The 27416-nt window shown below is 39.6% G+C and overlaps 3 protein-coding genes across 4 annotated transcripts in view; all 3 read left to right on the top strand.

Annotated features, from left to right (window-relative positions):
• Positions 1–14975, top strand: part of il11a (interleukin 11a) — a 134364-nt gene extending 119389 nt beyond the window's left edge. The window contains exons 1-5 of one of the 2 annotated variants that reach the window (XM_051864493.1): positions 6425–7212; positions 7789–7949; positions 11013–11105; positions 11338–11499; positions 12146–14975. In XM_051864493.1, coding sequence (XP_051720453.1) covers positions 7206–7212; positions 7789–7949; positions 11013–11105; positions 11338–11499; positions 12146–12319 — 597 coding nt within the window. In that variant the 5' untranslated portion in view covers positions 6425–7205 and the 3' untranslated portion in view covers positions 12320–14975. Of the gene's footprint in view, positions 1–6424; positions 7213–7788; positions 7950–11012; positions 11106–11337; positions 11500–12145 lie in introns of those variants that run through there. The other variant, XM_051864494.1, reaches the window with a different exon arrangement.
• Positions 14976–15419: 444 nt separating this feature from the next.
• Positions 15420–25011, top strand: znf628 (zinc finger protein 628). Its single transcript, XM_051864455.1, has 7 exons — positions 15420–15732; positions 16980–17524; positions 17675–17747; positions 19158–20249; positions 20327–20669; positions 20909–21063; positions 22725–25011. Exons 2-7 carry the CDS (start codon positions 17148–17150, stop codon positions 24930–24932), a joined length of 4248 nt encoding a protein of 1415 aa, XP_051720415.1. The 5' UTR covers positions 15420–15732; positions 16980–17147; the 3' UTR covers positions 24933–25011.
• Positions 25002–26967, top strand: nat14 (N-acetyltransferase 14 (GCN5-related, putative); the record flags this gene model as incomplete). Its single annotated transcript, XM_051865942.1, has 1 exon — positions 25002–26967. A coding segment is annotated over one exon (771 nt), but the record flags the coding sequence as incomplete, so codon positions are not given.
• Between the last annotated feature and the right edge of the window lie 449 nt (positions 26968–27416).

Here is a 27416-nt window from a genome sequence, read left to right as displayed (position 1 = left end):
CATATAAAATCTTCTTATATAATATAAACTCTGTTGCTGTAAATTATACAGGAACCTTGTAACTTGAGAATGTTAATTTAAAAAAAAAAAAAAAAAAAAATCACAACACTGATTATATCTGTTAAAAGGGATAGTTCACCCAAAAATGAAAATTATCTCATGATTTACTCACCCTCAAGCCATCCTAGTTGTATATGACTATCTTCTTTCAGACAAACACAATCGGAGATATATTTAAAAATATCCTGGCTTTTCTGAGCTTTTTAATGGTATTGAATGGGGGGTATTTTTCTTTTTTGTAAGAAAAATATCCGTATTTAAGGGTGCGTTCACGCGGCCTCGTAATTCCTGTAGTTCATGTCCTCGTAGAGCTTGTAATTACAGCTTGTAAGCTGGGAGTTTTCTGAAAGCTCCCAGATGTACCACGTGGCCGCTGTAGATTAATTTAGGCATTGATAGTGGTGCCATGGAAACGCATAATTCCCAGTCCAAGGACGTGAACAGCTCCGAATATAACGTCACGTGTTGTCATCTCAAGATTCCAGTAAATACGAGGTGGCGTGAACGCAGCACAAAACTTTATTAACTAAAATAAATAGCTTCCGGCAGATGACTGTACGCATACTGCGCAACTTGCGCCAATCCGTGACACGATATATGATGTAGTATGTACGAGTAGCATAAGCTTTAGAAATCCTCTGACATTTCTCTTTAAAAATTTTTGTTTTAGAATCCTAATTCATGACCGGTGTTTTGTTTTCCTCTATCCTCCGAGCTTCCATGTTCGTCATTGCGTCATGCTTCGGGTCAGGGTTTGCTCTTCTGCCACAAATTGATGCGTACGGCCGTCTGTCGGAAGCTAGTTAATATAGTTAATAAACTTTTTAAATACAGATATTTTTCTTACAAAAACCCATCGCTTCCCTTCAGAAGGCCTTTATTAACCCCCTGGAATTGTATGGATTATATTTATGATGGATGGTTGCATTTTTTGGGCTTAAAAATCTTGCCCCCATTCAATACCATTATAAAGCTTGGAAGAGCCAGGATATTTTTAAACATATCTCTGATTGTGTTCGTCTGAAAGAAGATAGTCATACACACCTAGGATTGCTTGGGGTTGAGTAAATCATGGGATAATTTTCATTTTTGGGTGAACTATCCCTTTAAAGAGACAACAATTGAACTGTGCAATTCAATTTCTGTTTATTTGACAGATGTAATAATCAACTCAACCAAAAAATGAAATGTTAAATTATTCAAATGACCAACTCAAAGGAGTCATTTCTTTATGATCTGGTCTGGACTATGCTGGCCGAGCTATGTTTTGATTCACTAACAAAAAACAGTTCATAAGAGTCATTTGAATGTGAATTAAACTACACTGCTCATGCTATATGAGCCTACAAGTGCAACTAAATAGAGAGAAGTGTCTTGCCATTATTTTCTCATACACACCCTTTGTTATTTTATCATATTTAATTCAGACTCTGTTAAACAGAGGCATAAAGCAAAAGATAGATCTTTTAAAAATCAAATTAAGATTAATCAGAAAATCTATAATTTTATACAGCCCTAGTGTACTTATTGGCTTGTATACAACAGATTTACTGTTCTCCTCCATGTGACTGAATATCATTTGGCAGAGGTGTAATCCAGCAGTGTTGTGTGTGTGTGTGTGGTTTCCTGTGCACGTGTGTTCGTACATGCTAGTGTTTGCTGCATTGTGAGAAAGATTCTGAGACGTCATTTTATTGCCCAATGATTATCTTCCTGCGGTGTGTCATTCTTTCTCTCTCTCCCCCCTTTTGCTTTCCCATAGAGCCATTAACACACTCAGTTGCTCTCTGACGTCTGTAGAGGGGTGCACGGGTTGGGAAAGGTGAAGGGGTCTTGCCAGATCGTGGTTGGTCAGGACACACCTCTTTCTTCTCTGCCATACAAAGAGTGGGAGCAGTTAGCGAGGGTCAAAGGACATGAACAACATCCTGTCTGTCATAAGAATTATCTGTCTTTTTCACTGTATTTATACATCCTCCCACACACGCACACACATTCATCTGCAGTCACTCTCACTCTTTTTTCCTTATTTCTTTCTCAACACCTCTGAAATTCCCTTCGGGGTTTAGAGAAATGATTCAATTATATCAGATCATGCTTTTGCAGGTATTTAGTGTCATATGATGCTCTGCCAACTATTGATATTGTCTGTGTGTGTGTGTGTGTGTGTGTGTGTGTTTGTGTGGTTCAAGTATACCATACGTTATGGGAACAAAATGTTCCCACAAAGATGGCAATATCCAAAATCCTTGTCCTTGTGGGGACATTTTTTGTTCCCCTTGAGGAAAACCGCATATAAATCATACAAAATTTTTTTTTTTTTTTTTTTTTTTTTTAAATGTAAAAATCCAGAAAGTTTTCTGTGATAGGTTTAGGGTTAGGGGATAGAATATACAGTTTGTACAGTATAAAAATCATTATGTCTATGGAATGTCCCCATAAAACATGAAAACCCAACATGTGTGTGTGTGTTCATGACTGAGGTGGCGATATGCAGTCCTGCACGTAACAATCATAATTATATGGCCCGAAACACTGGAGAACAGAATATTAAACAAAGTTTGATTTATTTTACTGCTGAGTAATTTAAACATCCTCACTTTTATCAAGTCATGTTATTTCCTATTTAGACTGGTAGAAACTTGATCCGTAACACTGACTAATAAACTTATACTTATTCATTCCCAACACACACATTGTTAAACTAAAACATGCAGCATTTCTAAATGAGTGAAAACTAAATGGTTCCACAAATAATGGTTGTAATTGCACATGCAGCTTGGCAGTAAAAAACAAACTAGACTATATCCAAATGAATTATGGTGAACTGCTTTGAGGTTTTGGCTTGGGAAATGAAAGAGTGATTATGATTATGAATGCAGTGCAAAAGATTATCAAATGTTACCAAGTAAGTGCAGACTTGATATGACCTAAATTCTTTAAAAATATTTTACTTACATTTATGAATTTGGCAGGTGCTTTAATCTAAATGTATTCATTGCATATGTATATGTATACATTGCAGGTATACATTTTATCAGTTCATGGCATACATTCCCAGGGAACCGAATCTATGACTTCAGCTTTACTAGTGCCATATGAAAAAACTACACTTTACTACAACTGTAATAAATGTCTGTAATTTGTACAGTAAAATGATACAGGGGAAAAAAAACTGGTTATTTGCATTATTCACATTATAGTTTTACTGTAAAATACTGTCAAATATGTTTTTTTTTCAAGTAAAAACTATGAAGTACTGCTTAATTTAATTAATTAATTTATATTTTATGGTGATAAACAGTAAAGGATGTTCCAAGAAGTTCCTGCATGACACATCACATATGAATATACTTTATATAAATAATTTAGTTTCTTCTTACCTTTGTTATCAGTAATGTATATTATGGTGTTTTGTGTTACATTTTCTGTTATTTAGTTCATGTTTATTGCATTATTTTACTGTCATTGTTGTATATTATCAATCTGCAATCTAAGGCTATGTTCACACTGTCAGTCTCAATCCGAATATTTGTGTATCCAATTGGAATCTTATCTAAAATTATTGACTGTCCACATTGTGTATCGCAACTGTTCAGATCCGATTTTTGTGTCCCACGCCACTCTTTCGTTTTCCCGAATATCTGCATTGGTTTCTATGGCAATGATATTGTGTTAGTAGGTATACACCAAAAACAACAACCACAACATGGAGCTGCCGCGCTGGACTACTGCGTCTCAAAACATGTCTCATTTATATTTTCATTTTCTGCTCGTCTGGCAGTTTGCAACAACACAACCTTGTTTCTACAGCGACTTTCAGCATGTTTCCTATAACAGCGTCTGACGTTTACGTTTTACGTGGCATGAGAAAGTCACAGCATGTGAAATTCGATCAGAGCAGTCAGACTGAAACGGATTTCTAGAAATGCGATTTGAATAGGATTTCAAACCACATATGAATAGCTTGAAATGGATTTGTAAAAATCGCATTTCATGTGATTTTTTATTTTTATTTTTTATTTTTTTATTTTTTTGATGTTTGGACTGACAGTCTTGAACATAGCCTAAGTTACTCGTCTCCTCTATTTTTACACTTTTAACTCACTCTTCACATATTTCACTTTCATTGTATGGTAAAGTGCAACAAGGACATTCTGCTAAACAACTTTTTTTTTCTGTGTTTTACAAACAAAAGAAAGTCATACACAATAATAAGTTTTGTGTGAACTGTTCCTTTAAAAAAAAAAATTTGCACCGTTCACGCACTAGATAAGCATTATCTGTGAACTGAAACTGAAAAGAATCTACTCTCTTTAGACGTTTTAAGTTTCATTCTCGTAAGTTTAACCATCAGTCTCACTAAGCCTGCTGCCCATTCATGAGGAAAAAAAAAACAGCTTTTCAACAGTAGTTCTTAAACTCAGCATTTTAACCACCTGTTGAAATTCATTAGCGCCATAATTGTTCCAATTAAGCTTCTGCCCTCTCGCCTAGGGTGCTGATACATCAAAGGAAGCTATTAAAAAAGACAACAAAAACCATTTCTAAGTTTGTGAGCGTGTTGGCCAATGAAACAGTGTGTGTATTATTGCGTGCTGCCGTGTATGTGTATTTCAGGAGGGGAGATCTGGCAGCGTGTGAACGTGGACATAATGAATGTGTGTGTGTGTGTCTCATAATGGGGGATATTACAGTAATGAGGTACCAGGATGTCTGGACACTTATTGCTCCCCACCTGTGTCTCACTTCCCCCGTGATCGAGGAGTGTGTGGGAGTTGGTGTAATGTCTGTGAGGTTTGTGACTACCGAGCTCAGACTACCGGTCTTTCCTCTGGTGCGTTCGGTGATGTGACGGACTGAACATCAGGACCACACACTCACATACACACGCATACAGCAGAGCAATCACCGCTGATTGGTATAACCCGCTAAAACACCCCCGCACATAATCAGACACACACGCCCTTTGGATTAGGGACTTAAACAGACTCACCAACAACCACCCAAGAGACCCCCATCAGGGCATGCAGGCAGAGAGAGTCGGTGAGTGACTAACTTCACTCTTTCTTTTATTCTTTTCCCAGCTGTGTCTTCAAACAGCCCTTTGATGTGGGAAATTAAAAGAGCGAGTGTGTCAATATCTCCCTCCATCCCTCCATCGCTCCTGCACACTCATCCATTTCCCTTCCTTCCATCTCTTCCTCTCTCCTCCCTTTCTTCTTTACGGCTGACCCAACAAAACCAGAATGTGACCCTGCAACCACATTACCTCCACACACCCCATGTGTGTATGTATGCGAGTGTATGAGAGAGTGGGAAAATGAATGGCTGTGTGTGAACAGTGCTTTTTGCATACATAAGTGTGAGTGAGGATGCTGCGACCATCAAAACTGGGGGTGATGTTTCATTGAACATGCTGTTGTTAAATGTAAACTTCATGAAAAATAGTATACAATTTTTATATGAAACCAATACTTTTAATTCTGATGTAGCTTGGAATGTGTTGAGTAAATGTTTTAAAGATTTTCCTTTTCTTTATTGTGTTATTTGTCATTTATTTGACCCATGACCCATCTAAGAAAATGGAGGATTGAATGAGTTTTGGATGCAGGCCAGATTTAAACCCCAGTGCCTTTACTGTGCCATAGTATTCCCCCACTTTTTGTTAGATAATCATTCCCATACTTTAACGTGTCCCCCCTCTCACACTTTTAGTGTCGTTCCTACACCCCTGAGTGAGATTTTCTTTACTTTTCGTGAATCTGGAAAGGTCAGCTATTAATGCCGCATGTGTGTTTAAGGTGCATTAACCCCTCAGCCATACTTTCTCTCTCTGTCTGGAAACTCCTCTCTGCTTCTGTTGCAACACTGTGCTATGCTTTATTGCATGTGACTCCGTGTTTCCAGCGCCGTGCACTGGTTTCTGTATATGCTAAATTAACCTTCCCCCTCTCTCTCCCTCTCTCTCTAACTCTGCCTGCCTCTCTTTTTCATCTTGAAGGGTTAGTGCTAATGCTCTGCAAGTTCCCTAACTGTTACTATGCAACACTTACAGGCCTTACTATGCAACACCTTTCTCTTTTATTCCTTCTCTCACTCTTTCCTTTACCCTGGAGAGAAATAAGGGGGAGCGTCAGCGAACGAAAAGGGTGGAAATAACAGACTGCTGTCTCAGGAGTGAAGTTTGAATAGGTGTGTATGGTAAATATGCGCAATGCAGCTTCCCCCCTTTACATTACATTATGCAAATAATGTATTTATTTATTCCTAATATAACGGGGCTGAGAGAAAGACAAACCGGGAGAGTTATGAAACTCAGATTGACAGATATAAAATGAAACAATGGGCTTTTTAAACTTTTGCAGTGATAGAGGGACGGAGGGGAAGAGATCTGCAGATGAAAAGATAAAGAGATGGACGATTTGATTGCCATAGATCGCGTAGCAGAGGAAGAGAGATAGCAGAGACAGACAGAGCTAGAGAAAATGATATTGCCAGAGGAAAAAAATAAAAACAACAGAAACTTCTTTTTTTTTTCTTCTTTCAAAAATTCGCAAAAGGAGACAGTGCCGAGGGGCGGGAAGCGCGCTCTGAGAAGGCGAGTGTGTGTCTGTATGTGTATGTGAGTGTGTGTGTGTGTGTGTGCGAGTGTTTTTATGAATGAAGTGGTGACTCAGGATGTGTCATACCCCCGTCTTTATAAAGGAAGTTTTAAACAAGCCTAAACATTTCACTTCGCTAAAAATTAGACTTACCCTCGCATCCTTCTCTCTCTCTGTCTCTCCCTCCATACACCTCTCTGACCCTCGCCGTGTATCTTTCCATCCTCACTCGCGTTTGTTAAAACTAAACAACTATTGGGACTGGACACAGTCAGGTTTTGGTACGGTTTTCTTGTTCTCGTTATTTCTGCACTTCTGTCATTCATTCATTTTCCTCCTCACCTCACGCTCTTCCTCTGTAAACTACTGTCGCGAGCCGTTCGCGCGGATACTGAGAGAGAGAGACGAACTTTGGAGCACGTGACAACATCTGGAGCTTCATTTATTTATTCATTTTATACTTTTGTTTATTTATTTATTTATTTTTCTGCGTATTTATTTGCAACATATCTGCCTTATAAAACAAGGACCTGGACAAATATGAAATGTAAGTGTCAAATTGTTTATATATTCGCTCTGTTTTTCCTTTTTTTTAATCACCGTCACTAATTTGCTGTTTCCAGTGTTGCGATTGACACTTGTTGCATTAACTCATCTAATCGCCTTTTGTTATTAAAACGCTCTCTGTCGCCTAGTATGTAACTTGTCAGCATCCCTAAGGACTTATTGAACTGTCAAACCTTTAAATGTGATTTATAAATGCGGGACTTTTGGATGGAAACCTGTTCGGGGTGTTGGTGTTAATGGGTAAAGTTAGTTTGACAGGATAATGGCTTGGGGCGCTCGCGGTTAGTTCATTAGAGAAGCATTTATCATGTCGACAGTAATAATGGATCAAGTGTTACTCGCTCAGGGCGTATTGCAGCTTCAGCGGACCTCTTCTTCTTCTAAGTATGATGCAACCTTCTCCCAAAAAGATGAAAGAAGTGTCCTCTGGCTGAGAATATTGATATGCTTTTTGGACGTGTGGAAACACGGTCCCGTTGTAAGAGTGGCACGGGCTTGTGGGACGTATTGGAGTGTTGTTTGTAGCTGTGCATCAATGATTTGCTCTCCTCCGCAGTGCTGGGTGACTCCTCCTCATCGCTGCTCCTCTCGCTGCTGTTGGCTCAACTGCATCTGTTAGCATCTGCCTTTCCTGCCCACCCCCGGCGGATCCAAACCGACTTTGACAAGCTGACCAATCAGACCAGACACCTTCTGAAGCTGACTCAGGATCTACTGGTGAGTTGATATGCTGTGACACCAGGAGAGGAAGCTCACACTGTACTCAGAGATGCTGATGATGATCAGATCTTGATCTCCAGCCTCTGAACAGCTGGGCTATAATAATGCTCCTTGCAAAGATTTGTGGACAGGAATTGGCTTATCTCTCATGCTTTCGCTCACACACAAACATACGCACACACCCGTCGATCGGCTTTTCATTCAGCTGGCTCATATTAGAGCTGAGATAGCAGATTGCGGTAGCTTTGAGTCCATGTGGGAGCAGATAAGGCTCATTACTGTAGCCTCTATCTGACTAAAAAAAACAGATCCCTGGATTCAGGCCCAGCAGCAGGGCCAACATCCCAGACTCCATCAAAGCTTGCAATGTAACATTCGTAAGCTTTAAACCTAATGAGCCTGAACCTACGGGATGGGGGGTAAACAAGATCTGCGAGGCTCAGAACGAGCCTTGTGCTCATAGCCAGCGCTCAGACCATCCGAGAGCAAAATGCTGTGGGCTTTAGTTGGGTTTTTGTGGTTGCTATGTGATGGAGATCTGTACTTTGAGGGTCTTGAACCCACATTGCCCCCCTCACCTCTCCGAGGCTTCCCTTTCCTACCTTGGAAACATAAACAGATCCTTGTTCCCATGGTTACTTGGAGGTCCTGTTTACCAGCATGAGTGAAGCACGTGGCACAGAAAGGTGAAAAGTACAGTGCTGCCTTCTATGTAGTTCCACTGTAAATGAAAATGTTAACAGATGTACAGCTTAATGGCATAGTGTGAGGCTTGATCATTTGTTAGGGTACGATTACAGATCCTTGGGGTTCATATTATAAGGGATAGTTCACCCAAAAATGAAAATTCAGTCATCATTTACTCACCCTCATGTTGCCTGTATGACTTACTAAGATATAAGATAAGATATTTTGATATTTTTTGTCCGTACAGTACAATAGAAGTAAATGGGTCCAGTGTTGTAAATGGGTACATCTTTAATTGAAATAAAATCTAAATATCAAATTTAGATGAAAAACTTAAATCAGTTTAAGATGAAGTACTAAAATTACTAACTGAAATGAAAACTAAAACTGAAATAAGGGATATAACAAAATTACTAAAAATTACTATAAAAATTAAAGCTTTTTCAAAATGTCATTCTTCAAAATATCTTTTTTGTATGTTTTGCAATGAAGAAATACCGTTTTGGAATGGCACGAGAGAGTAAATGATGACAGAATTACTTTTCTACCCCCTTAAGATGTGTTTTTGCTGTTCTGTTGACCCTGCATGGTCTTTCATTCCAGTTTACATTGAGATTATGTGTACAGCGTCAAGCTAACTCAAACCATTACTCATCTCGAACAAGAAAAGATTTTCCTTTCAGCACAGAGAATCACCTGTCTAGATCTGAATCCATCACTTAATCACATGCCACCTCCTCCAGCTCTTTGCTTCAATTAGACACAATAATGGTTGGTTGCGAGTGTGTGTGTGTGCGTGTTGTATATAAGGGTGTTTTGCGTCTGCCGCCTTGTGTATGTGCACCAGATGTTACAGCAGAGAACTCTATCAAAGACCCCACTGGTGACAAAAGGGCCCGACACACTTTGAAAAACATTTTGTTAGTTTTTCAATGACATGAAGCATTTATTTTGGTTTCTTTTCTTCTTGCATGGAGTTCCACTTTACAGGGGTCAAGGCTAGGAAAGAAAAATAGAATGGGAGTCGACGGAAAGTCCCCACAAGAAAGCTATAAAACTCTGTGTGCGTGTATGTACAGAATGTGTTACTGTTACTTGTGTGAGGTGGTGAGAGTGTGTATACATGCGATGTTTGTATGACCGTGTGTGCGTGCCGGTGAGAGTGTGCATGTTGTAAATAGTTGTGGTCTGTGTAGGTGTGGGGCTGCTTGTTTAGCTTTCGGTCTCCACAGCAAAGTGTCCTGATAAAAATCACTCCGATTTATCACATTCCCGTATTTGCATTCAGGAAGACAGGAGGAGGTAGGGCACAAGAATCAGTCGAGTGAGGTCATGATCCAAACGGAGAGGGTGGGGGGAGAAGGGGACAGGCGACCCAGGAGATAAAGAGATCAGAGAACGCTCTGGATCAGAGACGCACAACAAGTGCTCATGTGTGTGATGATAGTCCCACTAAGATGGACTCTGAGGTAAAGGATGGATGTGTCATCATTGGGCTGATACTACGAGCCTACGTAGAGAAAATAGAGCTGAGGGAGCACAAAAACAACAACAAATCAAGGAAAAAACACATCATTCCAAACAGTGCAAGAGTGGCGACGGAAAGCTGGCTTGAGCACGCTATTGTTTTCGTCACGTTGACTTCTGATTGGTTGGCGATGTTGTTTTCCTCCTCTGTTGGGGTTTCAAAGACGCAAAGGACGCATTACACCTGTCATTTTATCAGCACTCATTAGCGCCCACAAACAACCCTTTGGATGACTTGTAAACAGTCTTTGCTTTATTCACGTGGCGGCCACATTAGGAACCATGGATGTTGTAACGCACTGTCTAAACACCTACGAGAGCAAGTTAGGGTCACTCTTTGCCCCTTATGATACCTTACAAACACCTGAGTTTGTTTTTGTCTCCCTCTAGTGCCAGGTGAGGGCAGTGCAGCCCGGCACGGACCGGGCCATACGTCATGGCACCTTTTTTTAGTCCTGACCCTGGAGTTTCCCTGCAGCCCAGTGTTGTCTATTCCACTTTAAACTCCTTAGTCATTGCTTATGTTGTTATTCTTCCTCTAGAAAACATCCTGTGGCTTCAGGTCACGAACTTTTATTGTCTAGGTTCAGAAGTTAAAGCTCGGGGAACTCTGGGTGACTGCTGTTCCCTGTAATTCTGTGGTGGTTCTGCTAGTGGATGCCAGTCGTTTCATTTCTGGCACAACTGTTACTCTTGTGTTTTGGTTGTGGAGTTCAAAGTTGGGAATCTAGAACTTAGGTGTGACCAGAGGAAAGTGCCATGATGTTTCCATTCAGTAAATGTGTGCAATATGCAGTTTTTAACTTTTTATTGATGCCCGTTCTATCTTTTTTCCTTTCTTTTCAGAAGGACCCGGTGTTTAGTGCAGAGATTGATCACCACAGGTTCAAGTCTCTTCCAGCGATCAGCAGCAGAGTCGGTGACCTCACCTCTCTGGAGGTGTGTATGAGGACAAACAGACCCTTTATCAGTACAGAGTCGTCCCAAGCAAGGGGTCCCACTTGGTCAATTCGTAATTGCGGGGCCCAGGACTGTGTGTCTGTCTGTGTGCTTGTACAATGTAGTTCTTTGGTGTTTTTTATTATAGTTTGCCATGACATTATCTTGTTGTTTTGCTCTGAATTCTCTTACTAATGTTCTTTTTGGCTTTTTCTCATTTTCTCTCTTGCAGTTCAAGCCTACTCTTTCTCAGCTCCATGCGGACTTAAAGTCCTTCGAGCACCATTTTGAGTGGCTGAACAAAATAACACGCAAGCAGCAGCACAGCTCAGTACCAAAGTTGACGGACATGATCTCCCACATTAAGATCCTCATAAACTCCTTACAGCGTCAGGTACATGCTCAGACACACATCTCTCAACGAATGATACAACTGTTACATGATTGGCCTATTTATTTTTTATAAAACCTATAAATTGTAGACATATGCAATATAAATATAAAATATAATATTAATTCAAAGGTTTGGGGTCAGTAAGATTTTTCAAAAAAATAAATGTATACTTTTACTCAATGTATTATTTGAATAAAATGTATATTTTAATCAGGATGCATTAAACTAATCAAAAGTGACAGTAAAAACATTTATAATGTTACAAAAGATAGACCATTCTATTTATCGTAGAATTTAAAAAAAAAAATGTTTTCCATGATTTCCACAAAAATATTAAGCAGCACAGCTGTTTTCAACATTTATAATAATGAGAAATGTTTCTTGAGCACCAAATCAACGTATTAGAATGATTTCTGAAGGATCATGTGATGCTGGAGTAATGGCTTCTAAAAATACAGCATTGCAATCACAGCAATAAATTATATTTTAAAATATAATATAACAGAAAACTGTCATTTTAATTGGTGAGCATAAGAGACTCGAAAACATTAAAAAATCTTATAGGCCCAAACTTTTGATTATGTATTGATTTATTTTATATTATATTATATTATATGGAAATATCTTTTTTTTTTTTACATTTCAGATGACCAGAGCAGAGGCCCCCCGGATCCCCATTCCCTCTCCCTCACTCCCACCTACTCCCGCTTTTCACTGGGAGGTGGTTCAGTCCTCTCAGGAACTCCTGCAGCAGTTCAGGCTCTTCTGTGATTGGGCCTCACGAGTGTTCCTTACCCTTAAATCTAGATTACCAGCATGAGGAACCTCAAAATTTTCAAGCAAAAAAAACATCGGCGGTGAACTCTCCTTTACAATATAGCAAAAATGGCCGGGACTCATTATTACAGTCCAGGGATGGACTGGCCATAGGGAGCACCGGGACTTTTCCCAGTGGGCTGGGTTGACTATAGAAAACACTTTTGATATTGTCAGACCGGCCCATCTGAGTGAAAGGAGGAAGGTTGAATATTTCAACTTATTCTCTCCTACCCATTCACAACCTACTCTTGTTCAGTCTCATTCCAACCATAAGCGGAAATCGCAGGGGGGTCGGGGTGGTCAGGACCTGCCTCATCTGAGGGTTGCCCCCCCCCCCAAAAATATTATTTAAAAAAATGCTGTGTATTGTAAATAATATAATGATATATATTTAACATAATTGCGTAAGTAGTAAAACAATACAAACGTAAACAGGGCAAAAAAAAAAAAAGCGTTTTAAGTTTAGAAACATTTCGAGTCCCCCTTCCCTTGCCTCACAGTGCCTTGGTCCAAGTCAGGTGGGAGAAAACAAAGTTCTTCAGTAGTTGTGGAACTCCAGTAAGTAGGCTGTCAAGGCCATTTTATTCACTTTAAACATTGGATGAAGTGATTCTTTTCTCTTTAAAACAGATGATGCTGAGACATTGATAAATTAGCCATGACAAAAAAATGATGATAACCGATCTATTTTTCCAAGAGTCCGCTATATTAGCGATTATAACGTTACCTATCTTGTTTGGGAGCTTGTTTAATACTGTAGCTTGTTGGATAGTAAGTCACCCACTACAACTAACATAGCAATAAGCCTATGTGTGACCTGATATTATGGTAATATTGTAGATCTACCATTGTGTTTGGTTCTGCTCAATATGATGTTAAGTGGCAGATCAGTGGGCTTTCTGCAGTTGAATATCTAAGTAAGAGACGTTCTCTGTCCCAGACGAAACCTAAAATACTATGTGGAGGACGCAAGATAATTTAATACTTATAATATGACAGCGTAGCGAACCTATAAACCTGACTCATATTTAAACAACTATTGCTTTGTGTTACACATATCCTTACAAGTACAATTTTGGCTGTATTATTTGCGTCCGCTTCAAAAATTGCTCCTAAGAAATTTTGTTTATTGTCCCCCAACTATTAGATGAAATTTACCCTCATGATTCCAAACACCATTGATGTTTGCTTCCAAACCAAGTATAAGCATGAAAGTGAATCTGTGCCTAACACAATTCAGCGTTTTCAGTCATGCATAATTATTAATATTGCATATGGAACCAGGAAGACAACAATTTTATTTTAGGATGTTTTCTATCAGCTGAAATGTAGTGCCATAGAATTATGACCTCTCAAAAAATTAGGTCACATTAAATCATCTGACACCGTATTGGACAAAAGTGATATGAATCATGTGAGAAAGATTTAAACATCCCCCAATGCTTTGTGTGATGTTGTAGTAGGCGATTGTGGTGGGTTGTGATGGGCCGTGTATGTCCCAGGCCCATTTTTTTAGTCCCAGTCCATCCCTGTCGCAGTCTGAAGCCTGATCAGTGAAGGAGTCTGATCTGAAAATAACAGTGCACTCCAGTCGACATCCTGCTTCTGACGCTCCATTTAACCTTAAACCTTCCTTCGCCTTTCCTTTTTTATACAATTCATTTTTCAGAACTATTTGTTATTTATGTATTTATTTATTTATTGACTAGTTATTTATTTGATGATATTTATTTGATTTCTTGATACACGTCAATATTGTCAACATTCTTTCATTTGCAAGTCAAGAAGTAAAATGTACTCTTTCTTATTTTCCTTTATTTTTCAGCTTCTATTGTACCACACACACACACACACACACACACACACACACACACACACACACACACACACGTGACAGCTTCATTTTTGTCTCTTATTAAACTGATTGTATTTTTATACAATTTAATTTCCTCTTACTGTTACCTAGGTTACAATTCTCTGCCACTAGATGTAGCAAAATTTTGGGAGTGTAATGTATATCAGTGCTGATTGAGAGGAGTAGCACTGACCTGAACTTTGCTTGTCTTTCTTTTCTGTTGTTGTCTTTATTTTTTGCACAGCATATTGGGGTTTATATTGTTTTTTTTGTTTGTTTTTTTAATTATTGGTTCTGTGATTCAGGAACATGTTTCGATAAACTTTATTTCAAGCAAAAAGACAACCTAAGCCTTAAAATACTATGTATTGTGATACTTTGGTACTGTAAAACTGTACATACATGTTCCCGAATGTAAACTGGTATATACAATGCGTGTATACGTATAATATTGTTTTCTATAATATAAGTCCAGTGCTCTATCAATGTGTTGCAATATTAACATTATTTTTTCCCTTCCCTCCCTCTTTTTTAGGATTTTGTTACAGTATTTACTATTTATTGATATTATTAATAATTATAATTGTTATTATGTTCAAATAATTTATTTTCGCTAATCAGAAGCAAGACTTCTGTCGTGTTTTGTACTTTTATACTACTCGCCACCAAACATCTCTGTTTAGGTCTGTTTCTGTGTCTACATAGACTGAAAGTTGCTACATGTATGTGCACTAAATATGCAAAAACTGGCTGTGTTCCATTGTGTGCCTTGTGAGAGAGACAATAAAGGAATTTACATGTACATTTTAGAAACGTGTTTGTTATTGTCCGTTGTCTAAAAGGGAAGGCTATGTAATTATGAATGCTAAGATTAAAAATGGGGGAATATACCTTTAAAACGCAACTATTCTTTACTTTTGAGTAGGCCTAAACATTTTCTTACTGTAATAGGTGTAACGGCACGTTAAACACACTGAGCAAGCGATGACGTATGGGCTAAACTACATTACCCACAAACCCTTGCGCAGAGCCAAACCAGTGCATAACAGGAAATTCCTTTGTTTCTAATCAAGAATTAAGACTTATTTAGGGAGAGAGATTTGTATAATAACCTAACGGGTGTATTTCCTGTGGATTTTAAACAAAACTACGGACGGTGTACGTATATTTTAATCAAAAGTTCGTCATAATCTGTTTTTGACCAATGAGACGAACCAACAGGGAACCAGAGCGAACCAATAGCAGAAGACTTTACTGAGAGGCGGTCACAGACGGGCGACTGCTGGTTAGTTTGTGCTCTAGATTATTGTTAAGGTTGTGTGGACTAGCACTGCGGACTTCGGCCTTATAACATTACATCAAAAACGGCCATTTCACAGCAATGGACCAGGGGAATAACACATGCATGGAATAATATACTTATTCCGATAAATATTGCGACGCTTGAGGAACGAAGACAAGACTGAGATGGATTCGATAAGGCCGGATCGAGATAGCACAAATAATTCAACAAACAGCCGATAAAACGATTCACTATTGATTTGTATAGAAACTAAAGGGTGAGTGCGCTTTGGCCACTTGAAGCCTTTTATCTTCATTTTGTGTTTAGTTTTTTTCCCCATTTCCCTGGGACAAGAAGGCAGGAACACACAGATAGATAGCGAGTGAGGGAGGGGGAGTGAAGCAGGAGGAGGAGGAACTTTAAAGGAGAAGGTGTATCAATTCTCAGATGGTCTGTTTAATGCTGAGATACATTGATGATCGGAACTACTCCTGGAAAATAATTATTGTCAATATAACACGCAATCTTCTAATTTCTGGGGCAATCTGTTATCTAATTTATTTATTTATTTTCATCACAAATTATATTACTAGCATAACCGTTTCATAAATTTCATAGTTTCATAGAATGTCTTTGGTTAGTTTTAGTTTTTGCTTTAATGACACTCCACAGGTTTGTTGCATTATTTGAGAATGATCCAAGGAGCATCAAGTACTCAATGGAAGAACATCTTGATGGTCTGTGCAAAACATCAGTGTCACACATTTACTTGATTAGCGACCTAGATATAGGGCAGAATCTTAAATATATCAATTTTGTATCATGGAAAATCTTATAACAGGTTAGGTTCACATTACATTTAAATCCCAGTTTTTTTGTGTATTCTCAGACATTTAGACTCTAGGCTACTATATATTTTTATTTACAATATATCAGTATTTCTCAGCTGTTTTTGCTTCAGCATCCAGAATCAGAACAGAAACGTTGACACGTTACAGTCCTAAAAGTATTGCGGAAAAGTAAACCAAAAAGTAGAATTTTGCATTTGAAACATTAATATTACCACAAACTGACTGAATGATTTGCTGCGATGTGTTCAGATGACCAGTAGGTTTGTCTTGATAGTTTGAGGGTTTCTAAATATCTCTTGAATTTCACTTGCTCCATGTCCATGTAAGGCAAAATAAGTACAAAATATGTTCTGCGTAGCACAAACAGTGTTTATCCTCCTCATTATAAGTGTAGTCTGGGTCATGTTTTCTTTTTGTATTCATAGTTTTTAAGTATGAGGAAATGTCATTTAAGCTGATGTCGACATCTGTCTAACTTGGCTTGCTTCCACCGAGAGCTAAAATACCTTTAACAAAACATATGAGAAACATTTTCATGTGAGGATCTGATATGCTTATTTATTTTGTTATCCTTTACACTCATGATTATATGTATAGTTGCATTTGATTGTTTGAGTTTTTGCATACATATAAACAGATTTATGATTTATTATATGTATTTAAATGTGTACAGCTCTATCAACTAAGAAGAAGACGACAGAAGACTTTCTGCCTCAGAAAAGATTCCCAAGCTGAAATCTGAGAGAACTGGCCCAAACTCCATCAAACGCAAGCTATGGCTGCCATAATTAGACCAAAACTGCAAAACTGAGATCCCTTCACTACAGCCCAACTTTTTCTGATGGCCAACACTGTTGCTACTCTGGTGGTCCAAACCGAACTCTTACCTTCTCAAACATCCTCCTCCCTCTCTCCCTTTCCTTCCCTCCTCCCCTCCACAGAGGATGGAGAGGAGGATGGAGAGAGGGGAGAAGAAGGGGGTAAAGGTTCAGTAACAGTCGTGCTCACAGGTGACATGGTGACATCATCATCGCCCCCCGTTGCAGCGGTGGCTCAAAACCCAGAGCATCCATTCCAGTGTTTGGACTGTGGGAAGAGTTTTAAGTGGTCATCCAGACTGGCACATCATCAGAGAAGCCATAACAATGAGAGGCCATATCGCTGTAACATTTGCCCAAAGGCCTTCAAGGGCTCATCTGCCCTACTATACCACCAGAGGTGAGAGGTCAACTGATATTAGATATGGGTTGACATGCCAGGTCACAAAACCAGATGTGAGACGTGATTCTGTGCTGACTACTCTTTTTGTTTTATTATATGCTGTTACTTCATAAAATTGGTTTGTATGGTTTTTTTTTTTTTTTTAAGGTCTCATTCTGGAGAGAAGCCCTATAAATGTGATGACTGTGGTAAAGCATTCAAACGCTCTTCTCTTCTACAGGTGAGCCATACCAATCTCAAGCAGTCTCACCATATATATCTGTATGGTCCATATTCCGACTTTGAATAACCTTCATATGAGTTCCACCTCGAAATAAAAAGGAGTCAATTATCAGTTTATTAATTAAAATAAAAGTTGATAAATCATGGGCGTAGAATACGCTGGGAACTTAAATTCTTACCCAAAGCAAGGCGATGCGAACAGTATGGAGCGCTAAACACTCTCATGTAATGTATGTTTTATTTATGTTGAAGTGTGTTTTTGAAGCCAGCTCAGGGAATTTTTAGAACAATAAATATTGCAGTGCTAATTGACATAGTCTTTATTACAGTATAAAAACTATAAAATACCTTATTCTGTGATTTTAAAAATGACTATTTTTAAACATTGTATTAAATCCATGATGACTTAATGCACAAGTATTTGTTATACATAAACCCATCATAAAATTGTCATTAGGACAATATAGGAACAAATATACTATACACATTATTGGTTATTGTTCAGCAGTGTGTTTGATTTATTAGACAATTAAAAGCGATAAGAAAAAATAAAACCTGTCAATTAGACAAAGGTCAGAAAAAAAATTGTATTACTCTTGACCTCTCTGTCCCTCTCAATTCTGAAATTATGCCTCTGAGATGAATACATTTTTATATTTGACAAATAAGTAGTAAGTAGTTTTTTTTTTTTTTTTTTATATAAATAAGTCAGTGGTCCAGTAGTGAACTGTACAATGGTATTTTTTAGCTTGATTGCCAAATGGGTAGAAAAGAATCTCAAAAACAATAAATGTATATGTATTATGAATGTATATTTTATAAAAATTGCATTCAATTTTCAGCATCATTACTCCAGTCTTCAGTGTCACATGAATCCTTCAGAAATCCTATTAATATTCTGATTTGGTGCTCAATAATATTATTAATAATGTTAAAAACAGTTGTGCAGCTTAATGTTTTTGTGGAAACTGAGAAACACTTTTTCAGGGTTCTGATGATGAATAGAAAGTTTTTATTTGAAATATAATTTTTTGTAACAATCTAAAAGTCTTTACAGTCACTTTTAAACAATTTAATGTCTCCTTGCAGAATAAAAGGATTAATTTCTTTCAAAAAAAAAAAAATGACTGACCCCAAACTTCTGAACATTAAGAATTTTTATATAATAAATTGATCATTTATTTCATTATTATGTTTTAAGTGGCATTCTTAGTCGTCTGATGGCTGGAGATTATTATGTATACCCTTACTGTAGATTTAACCATTTATTGTGAGAATTTATGAATGTATTTGGTCTTAAAGGTGACTTTTCTTCAAATGTAACAATTTTAGCAACTTTTACTTAGTATCATACTATACTTTTACTATACTAACATTTACTTACTATCACCATGGTTTATATATCCAGATTCACCGCAGTGTGCATACAGGTCTTCGCACTTTCCAGTGCTCCTACTGCCCTTTGACCTTCAAATGGAGCTCACACTACCAGTATCACCTCCGCCAGCACACTGGTGAATGTCCGTACCCGTGCGACAGCTGCTCCAAAGCCTTCAAGAACTCCAGCAGCCTGCGTCGCCATAAGAATGTACACCTGGGCTTCAAGCCCTACGTCTGTGATGTCTGCAATAAAGCCTTCAGTCAGTCCACTAATCTGCGGCAGCACATGCGTGTACACACGGGAGAACGTCCGTATCTCTGTGGGGATTGTGGACGCAGCTTCACGCATTCATCCAACTTGGCGTTGCATCGCATCTCTCACGTAGAAGGAAAGGGGAAGAGTGCTGGGAAGTCCGGAGGGGCCTGTTCAGAGTCAGCAACTCAAGAGATGGAGGTGGTGCTGACGGAGGATTTGAACACTGTTGGGATGAGCATTTCTGAAATGGTGGGCCTTGTGGGTGGACAGGAGGGAGGAGTCGGACAGGTGTTCCTGTCCCATAATACGCCCTCGCCTGCTACCTCAGGCACAGCCAATCAGAACATTCTGCCACAGCTGACACTCACACCCACTTCCTCCTCTGTCACAGGCACAGAGCATATCCACATGAGCAAGACCGACACAGGTGCTAGTGTTTTGCTGTTTAGCTGTGGCAGCTGTAATGAGACATTTTCAACACAGAGTCACCTTGAGGCACATCAGACTCTACACCTAGATAGCCTTGGTCCAGCGGGCGGTGGAGAGGTTGTTACAGAAAATAGCACAGAGGCTGAGGGAGGTGGGGTGTCACTGGTGGGGGCTACACCATTGTTGGCAGACTTTGAAGAGGTTGTTGAAACCACCGCAGTTGCAGATAACGGTCAGGGGGCAGAGTTACTTGGCCTGGATGCGGTTAGAAATGAGTCAGGGCAGGCACAGTATGATCTACTTCAGACCTTCACTGCGTCTGTGAATCAGATGTCCACTGAGACCAGTGTGCCAACTGCACAAGCTACAACAGAATGTGCCTACTGTGGGAAGAGTTTCAAGACCAGCAGTGGACTGACCAGACATGTGGCTCAGGTGAGACCGAAGAACCTCTTGTGAATAGAGCTTTTTAAGAAACAACCTCCATTTCTCACTATCTCTTTCTTTTAAAGGCCCATCCTCTCGCTCTGTCAGAGTCGCGTTCTCAGTTCAACTGCTCGGCATGTGACCGCTCCTTTCCTCTGCTCTCCTCTCTGCTCAACCACCAGCACTCCCACACTCCTGAGCAGAGGCTGCTTGCTGAGGCAGAAGCGGAAGCAGAGATTGTCTGTCCCTCTCTCTCACTGCCCCTGCCCTCCTTGAAAAGAGAGGGAGAAGATGGAGAGAGAGAGATCCATGTCAGTCTAATTGCTGTCACTGAGGAGGGAGAGAGACGAGCTGTTAAGCCATCTGCCAAAGCATCAGGGAAGGGAAGCAAGAGAGGTGGAGGTAGCAAGACATCTGCCGCAAATAATGGTAAGAGTGCTGCAGTGGATGTTAAACCATTTGTTTGGTTTATATTCAAAATCTGTCTACTCTGACTGTGAGGTTTATTTATTCTCATTTATTAAACATTTATGCTATTTGTTCTTGAGCTTTTGATATATGAAAACCTTAAATCTTTGTATTATAAACACCCATTTAGTACATGAGACATTGTCACACACAGAGTGATATTTATCTCATGACTGTATTTCTGTTTTTATTCCCTATAGAGAGGCCCTATCGCTGCTCTGAATGTGGGAAGTCATTTAAAGGTTCATCAGGACTTAGGTACCACATGAGAGATCACACTGGGGAGAGACCGTATCGATGCACAGAGTGTGGCAAGAGCTTCAAAAGGTCCTCACTGCTCTCCATACACCAAAGGGTAAACACAGCAGCTTTTCAAATTGATTTGTTTCTGCGTAAGAGCAATGCTAAAAAACATATTCGTTGCATTATTAAATCAATGCTGTGATGTATTTGCTACATTCATTACATTTAATTTTTAAAATAAATTGCATGGAACACAAATGTAAATGTTTTGATGTACTTCTCATTTTTTTTCCAGTGCATTTAGAATTCATATAATTATTAATTATATCAAGTTTCAAAGTCACCATGAAAGTATCATAACAGTCTTTTAAGTTTGTGTGAGTAATAGAAATAAAATAAAATAAGAAATTAATATCAGAAAAAAATTGTGAATAGCAAAACACAAAACAAACAAAAAAAAAACACATCCTTGGCATACACCCTAGTTCTCTTTGGCACCAACCGTTCTTTTGAGGTAAAAATTTTTTACATCACAATCATTTGATGTGGTTAAAAAAAGGTCTGAAATCGTTAATTTATGGGCTGATCCAATTCAGTTCAACTCAGACACAAAGATTTGGTTTCAGCAGTTAGCAGCTCACTAAAGGAAAGTGTACTAGTGACTTAAATTTCGTTTTGTATCTCTTAAGCTATATAACGCTTGAGTCATAAAACGTGATTTATTATTCACTTATTATGCTTTTATGGTGCATTTGTGTTCTTTTTGAAGTTTAAAAGTTCCACTGAAATTTAAAGGGTTAGTTCACCCAAAAATGAAAATTATGTCATTAATTACTTACCCTCATGTCGTTCCAAACCCGTAAGACCTTCGTTCATCTTTGGAACACAAATTAAGATATTTTTGATGAAATCCGATGGCTCAGTGAGGCCTCTATTGCCAGCAAGATAATTAACACTTTCAGATAGCCAGAAGTTAAAAACATATTTAGTACAGTTCATGTGAGTACAATGGTTATACCTTAATATTATAAAGTGACGAGAATACTTTTTGTGCACCAAAAAAAAAAAAAAAACCGACTTTTCAACAATATCTAGTAATGGGCGATTTAAAAAAAACTGCTTCGAAGCTTTACGAATCTTTTGTTTCAAATCAGTGGTTCGCATCGCCAAAGTCATGTGATTTCAGTAAATGAGGCTTTGTTACGTCATAAGTGTTTCGTAATTTCAATAGTTCAAGTGACTGGCAGTTTGATACACGATCCGAACCACTGATTCGAAACAAAAGATTCATAAATCTTTGAAGAAGTATTTTGAAATTGGCCATCACTAGATATTGTTGAAAAGTCGTTATTTTGTTTTTTTGGCACACAAAAAGTATTCTCGTCGGTTCATAACATTAAGATTGAACCACTGTAGTCACATGGACTGTTTTAAATATATCTTTAGTAGCTTTCTGGGCACTGAAAGTGTTAATTTTCTTACTGGCAATGGAGGCCTCACTGAGCCATCGGATTTAATCAAAAATATCTTAATTTGTGTTCTGAAGATGAACGAAGGTCTTACGGGTGTGGAACGACATGAAGGCGAGTAATTAATGACATAATTTTCATTTTTGGGTGAACTAAGTGCATGGCAATTGACAGTGTTTCTTTACTCATGAATAATTTTAATTTTGGGTGAAGTATTTCTTTCAATTTTGTTCATGTTTTCTAAATCGGCTAAAAACCAAGATAAATACTAAAACATCTTGAAAATTGTTCTCAACCCATCTAGGTTCACACAGGTGTGCGGGCTTTTCAGTGCCCCTACTGTCCGCTGACCTTTAAGTGGAGCTCACACTACCAGTACCATCTTCGCCAGCACACCGGTGAGAGGCCATATGTGTGTCAGGAATGTGGCAAGTCTTTTAAGAATACCAGCTGTCTCCGTCGCCACAGTCAGCTCCATTCTGGCCTACGTCCACACGCTTGCTCTGTGTGCGGTAAGGCTTTCTCTCAGACCTCCAACCTCAAGCAGCACGAACGGACACACTCTGGAGAAAGGCCCTTTCAGTGCTCTCAGTGCCACAAGAGCTTCACCCACTCATCCAATCTGCAGCTGCACCTACGCACACACTCCTCGCGCAAGGACTTCAAGTGCCAACACTGCGGAAAAGAGTTTGTCATGCTCTCCTACCTGCAGAGGCACTTGAGAACTCACAGTTCTGGGGGTGCAGTAGCGTGTACAAAGGAAGCAGGAAAGGTGGCTAAAGGTAGCGGGGCTTCAGAGACAGCAACGATAAATTTAAACTTGAATGTACCTGGAGGGCTTACCTCATTGTTTCCCAGTGATGGCAATTCCACGTTGATTCTTTCACCCCCAAATCTCGACATACCTCCAAACACATCACAGAATTATTTCATGATCCAGACAACTTCAGGGCTGCAGCTGATCCCACTCTCCAATCCCACTCCAACACAGCAAGCTCCTCCTCCACCACCCCCTCCTCCCCCACCACCTCCACAGACACAGAATTTCCTGCTGCTTCAGTGCCAGTCCAACAATGGTAACCAGCCTAGTCTGATCCTGGTCCCCACAGCATCCAATACAAACACTCTTCCCACCCCTTCAGAACCACAGACTCTCCCCTTAATGCAGACCATTCAGGCAATGCCCCAAGTTCTTGCGGCACCCCAAACTCAAATTCAGCAATTTCAACCAGTTCAGACACAGCAGAGATTTATTTTGACCAATAATAATGCTCCCCTCATCACTGCCCAGCCTCAAAGCACATCGACGATTGCTCGTCCTATTTTAGGAAGCCTCGGTCGTAGCAGGAAAGGTGGAACTAGACGTGGACGGAAGCCTAAAGCTGCTACCCCAAAATCCCCTCCTACTGTTCAGACCACACCAATCAAGCAACCATTAATGTTGTCAGCTGCAACTTCCTCATCTACTACGACATCCAGTGCCACTTCTGCTGCTTCTGTAAAGACAGAGTACCCGCAGCTTAATTCTAACAATCCACTGGCTGTGTTGCCTGTCAGCACTAGCCAAGTACCTGAAAGTCCTTCTGTCTCTGCAGTTAGCATTATGTCGGTGACGCAAAACTCTACACTAACAAGCAGTTCCACTGTGTTGAGTGGTGATCCTGAGAGTGTTCCAGTCGAGGCGAAAGCTGTTGAAGAAATTCCAAGGGAGCGTTTTGTTCTGTGCCTAAAGAAAGAAATGGAGAATGGAGATCAGGGAGATGGGATGGAGGTGAAGGTGGAGATGGAGGGAGGGAATGATGCAGGGCAGTCTTATGTCTTGCAGATTGAAGGTGAGGGCCAGGAAGAAGAGGGAGGGAATAGTGAGGGAAGAGAGAAGTCATATGTACTCCGGTTTCAGACAGAGGGAGAATGTGAGGGAGATACAGGAAAAGAGAAGACTGAAATGGTCTCTCTTAACTTACTCCAAGAGTGGACTGGACAGAGTGAAGGGCATGGAACTGCAAATGCTGAGGGAAATGTTGAAGTAGAGAAGTCATTTGTGCTTCATTTCCAAACAGAATCTCCAGGTGAGGAGAACATTCAACCAGGCTCAGGCTTCATAGGAGGCCCAGGTGAGGATCTCGACCTTTCTTGCCACCCGGGTCAAGCTTTGGTGCCTCTGGAAGGGCAGGATGTGGTGTTTGAGCTTGGTGACGAGACAAAAATTGATGAAAGCACAGGGCCAGGGGACAGTGTTCAAATGATTGCACTGATAGAAGATGAGGACAATGGTTCTGGGGCAAGGGGCAGTTTTAAAGGTGCTGTTGGGGCAAACTCTGGGCAAATGGAGGGAATCTTCCAGTTAGAAGGAGGTGAAGGCATTGTTATAATTGAAGTTAGCACCAGCAGTCTGAGAGAGGGTGGAATAGAGGCAGCAGATGTAGGACATAGGTTAGTGGAAGGAACTGAGGAAAAGCAAAATAATGATGCACAAGTAAATAATGTTTTGTGTTTTGCTGATGCTATATGATGAAATAAGTGGACAATTGATTGTGCAGTCGCAATTCTCAAATCACTCTTTCTCATCTAATTCATCTAATTGCAGGAAGGAAGTGAGGGAACGGAGAACCGCCTGATTCTTCACCTTCTGACCCGTCCACTCGCTCTCCTCATGCTGGCCACCCTGTCCTCCATCCTCCGCTGTGTGCTGCACTCTTTTATCATGGCCTTGGTCATTCCAGTCTTCCTTCTCATCATCTACCTCAAGCTCACCATCCCACGATCGGTGGGCATCTTGGGCTCCAGCAGGCCGTACTGGGACTACATAGGCAGCAGTTACCACGCAGACACTGAGCCAGATCTACCTAATCCTCTCTCGAGCCGAGCCAAACTGATCACCAACCAGGAGAAATCCAGACGCCGCAAAAAAGCCAAAGAGAAGGAGAAGACAAATGAGAGAGAGCAGGTGGATGAGGATGAGCTGAAGGAGAGGGCGAGGGTTGCTGGAGAGGTGTGGGTTGCGGACTCTGACGGGGAGATTATGGGATGCGTGGCTAGAGACGGTTGGAGTCGGGACGGTGTTTGTAGGATCTGCAGGCTGGTGGTCCAGTCTTGGTACCGCAGAGAGGGACTGGGCAGATTGCTGGTGCAGGGCCTAGAGTCCAAATCAAAGCAAAGTGGCATACGACGGGTCTATGCCCACGTACCATTCCCTTCCAGGGTGGGAGAAGCTTTCTTCAGGAGGCTGGGCTATCGTCTGCAGGGCGAGACTGCAGGGACTGAGGGAGAGGAGCAGGATGAGGATTATAAAGAGCCACAGAAGGGTTGGCTGGGGTTCCCTTTAACTAAAGTGTTTGTTAAGGATCTATAAGTGTCATTGAAACAAAAACTAAAGGCTTTAAACATAATTAAAGGAATATTCTGGGTTCAATTCAAGTTAAGCTCAGTCAGCCTGTGGTGTAATGTTAATAGCAACCACAAAAAATAATTTTGGCTTTGGAGGATTTGAAGGTAAAAATGTGAAGCTAATAATTTTATAAAAGCAATTTAATTCTTATGTTAAAATGTGTATAATGTGAGCTGTAAAGTTCATTTTTACAGTTTTTAATGGTTTACGCATGGAGTTGTGTTTTCATGGCGATGAAGCTCTAAAGTTGAATATAACTATACAGAAAAGGTTAGTAAGCAGTTTTTTCCACACTAAAATCATGTTAACATGCATGTTGTTTACATCTTGTGGCTATACTATTGAAACAGTGGGTATTTCACTATTAACTGAGTATTTTACTATATTTTACAATTGGCCAAATTCACTTCTATTGTAAGTGCCTCACTGTAACCCAAATTTTTGCTTTTTTTAAAGTCATGAAACAGAAGTATTGACATCTTTTCTTCTGTTTTGTGATGTACATCCAAGTGTAGCAGATTATCGAAAAATAAAAAATGTTGGGGACTTGTTGTTAGTTCTTAGTAAATAGAGTTGGTTGAATAGTTCACAATAAGATCAATAACATGCATTTGGAAAATAGATTTAGTTTTAATGGCAACTTTAAGGCCATTTTGACTTGTCCCTTGTTCTTTTTTGGTAATCGACGTGTGTGCTTAACTTGTCCTGAACCTGAAATGTATAAATGGATCTGTTCATTTGTTTGTCCCAGTGAATCACTGACACTAGTAACCTCTCTGGCTTTGCCATCATATGTGTTATTTTATATAAATCATTTATATTATTGTGTAAGAGAATTGTAACTGAACATTACACTGGGTTTCAAAGCCTGAGCCATGAAGGTGTCAGTATCAGACTGAAAGGACAATCAGTCATCTTGTTGTTTATAGCATGGACTGCTTTTGAAGAGAATTTTTTGGAGGCTTTTTTAAAGACAAGTGGACAAAGATAGTGACTTACATGTGTTTTCCTAATTTATTCACCTTATTTATTATACTGTATTTATAAGTGAATTTGAGTTTTTTTTTTTTCCCTTTGTGAAAACATTTTGTTTACCTTGACTGCTGATGAAAAATCTCTCTGATTTTTTTGAAGGTATGAATAAAAGTTTTGTCCCAGAGGTGTTTCATGCTATTAAATTCTGCTCTTTTAATTAAACACACAGTGTAAAAACTTTCAAGGTGTTTCTACCAGGCATGGTTATCTATTTTTCTGCCTCACCGATCTTTCTGTACCAAAATACCTGTGGTTTAACTGCACTGAAATGCTCTGATAAATTTCACCCGAAGCAAACCTAGGCACATCATTATACAAACTCATTGCAAATTGAGTTCAATCTCATATCCAGCCCGGTTGTTTTAAATTTGCTGCAAAACACATTGCATGTACAGTTAATTCCTGCATGCTGCTCTAAATGTGTGTGTGGGTGGATACAGTTTAGTGACGCTGAGTGTATTTGAAACTGAGCTGCTCATGCTGTGTGGTTAGCTTAAAACACCAGCTATACCTTAACCACTCACACTACTACCCAACAGCACCTAAGGCTGTCATTCACCACCGGATGTTTAT

Source organism: Ctenopharyngodon idella, chromosome 16, assembly GCF_019924925.1.
Source record: "Ctenopharyngodon idella isolate HZGC_01 chromosome 16, HZGC01, whole genome shotgun sequence".
Taxonomy (NCBI): domain Eukaryota; kingdom Metazoa; phylum Chordata; class Actinopteri; order Cypriniformes; family Xenocyprididae; genus Ctenopharyngodon; species Ctenopharyngodon idella.
This window is presented reverse-complemented; position numbering and strand designations above follow the sequence as displayed.

Bases quoted from the DNA above. Each gene is read 5' to 3' on its own strand.
- znf628 (XM_051864455.1), top strand. From the start codon at position 17,148: ATGGCCAACACTGTTGCTACTCTGGTGGTCCAAACCGAACTCTTACCT. The intron at 17,525-17,674 runs GTGAGAGGTCAA...TTTTTTTTTAAG, and splicing joins GCCCTACTATACCACCAGAG to GTCTCATTCTGGAGAGAAGC. The intron at 17,748-19,157 runs GTGAGCCATACC...TTATATATCCAG, and splicing joins AACGCTCTTCTCTTCTACAG to ATTCACCGCAGTGTGCATAC.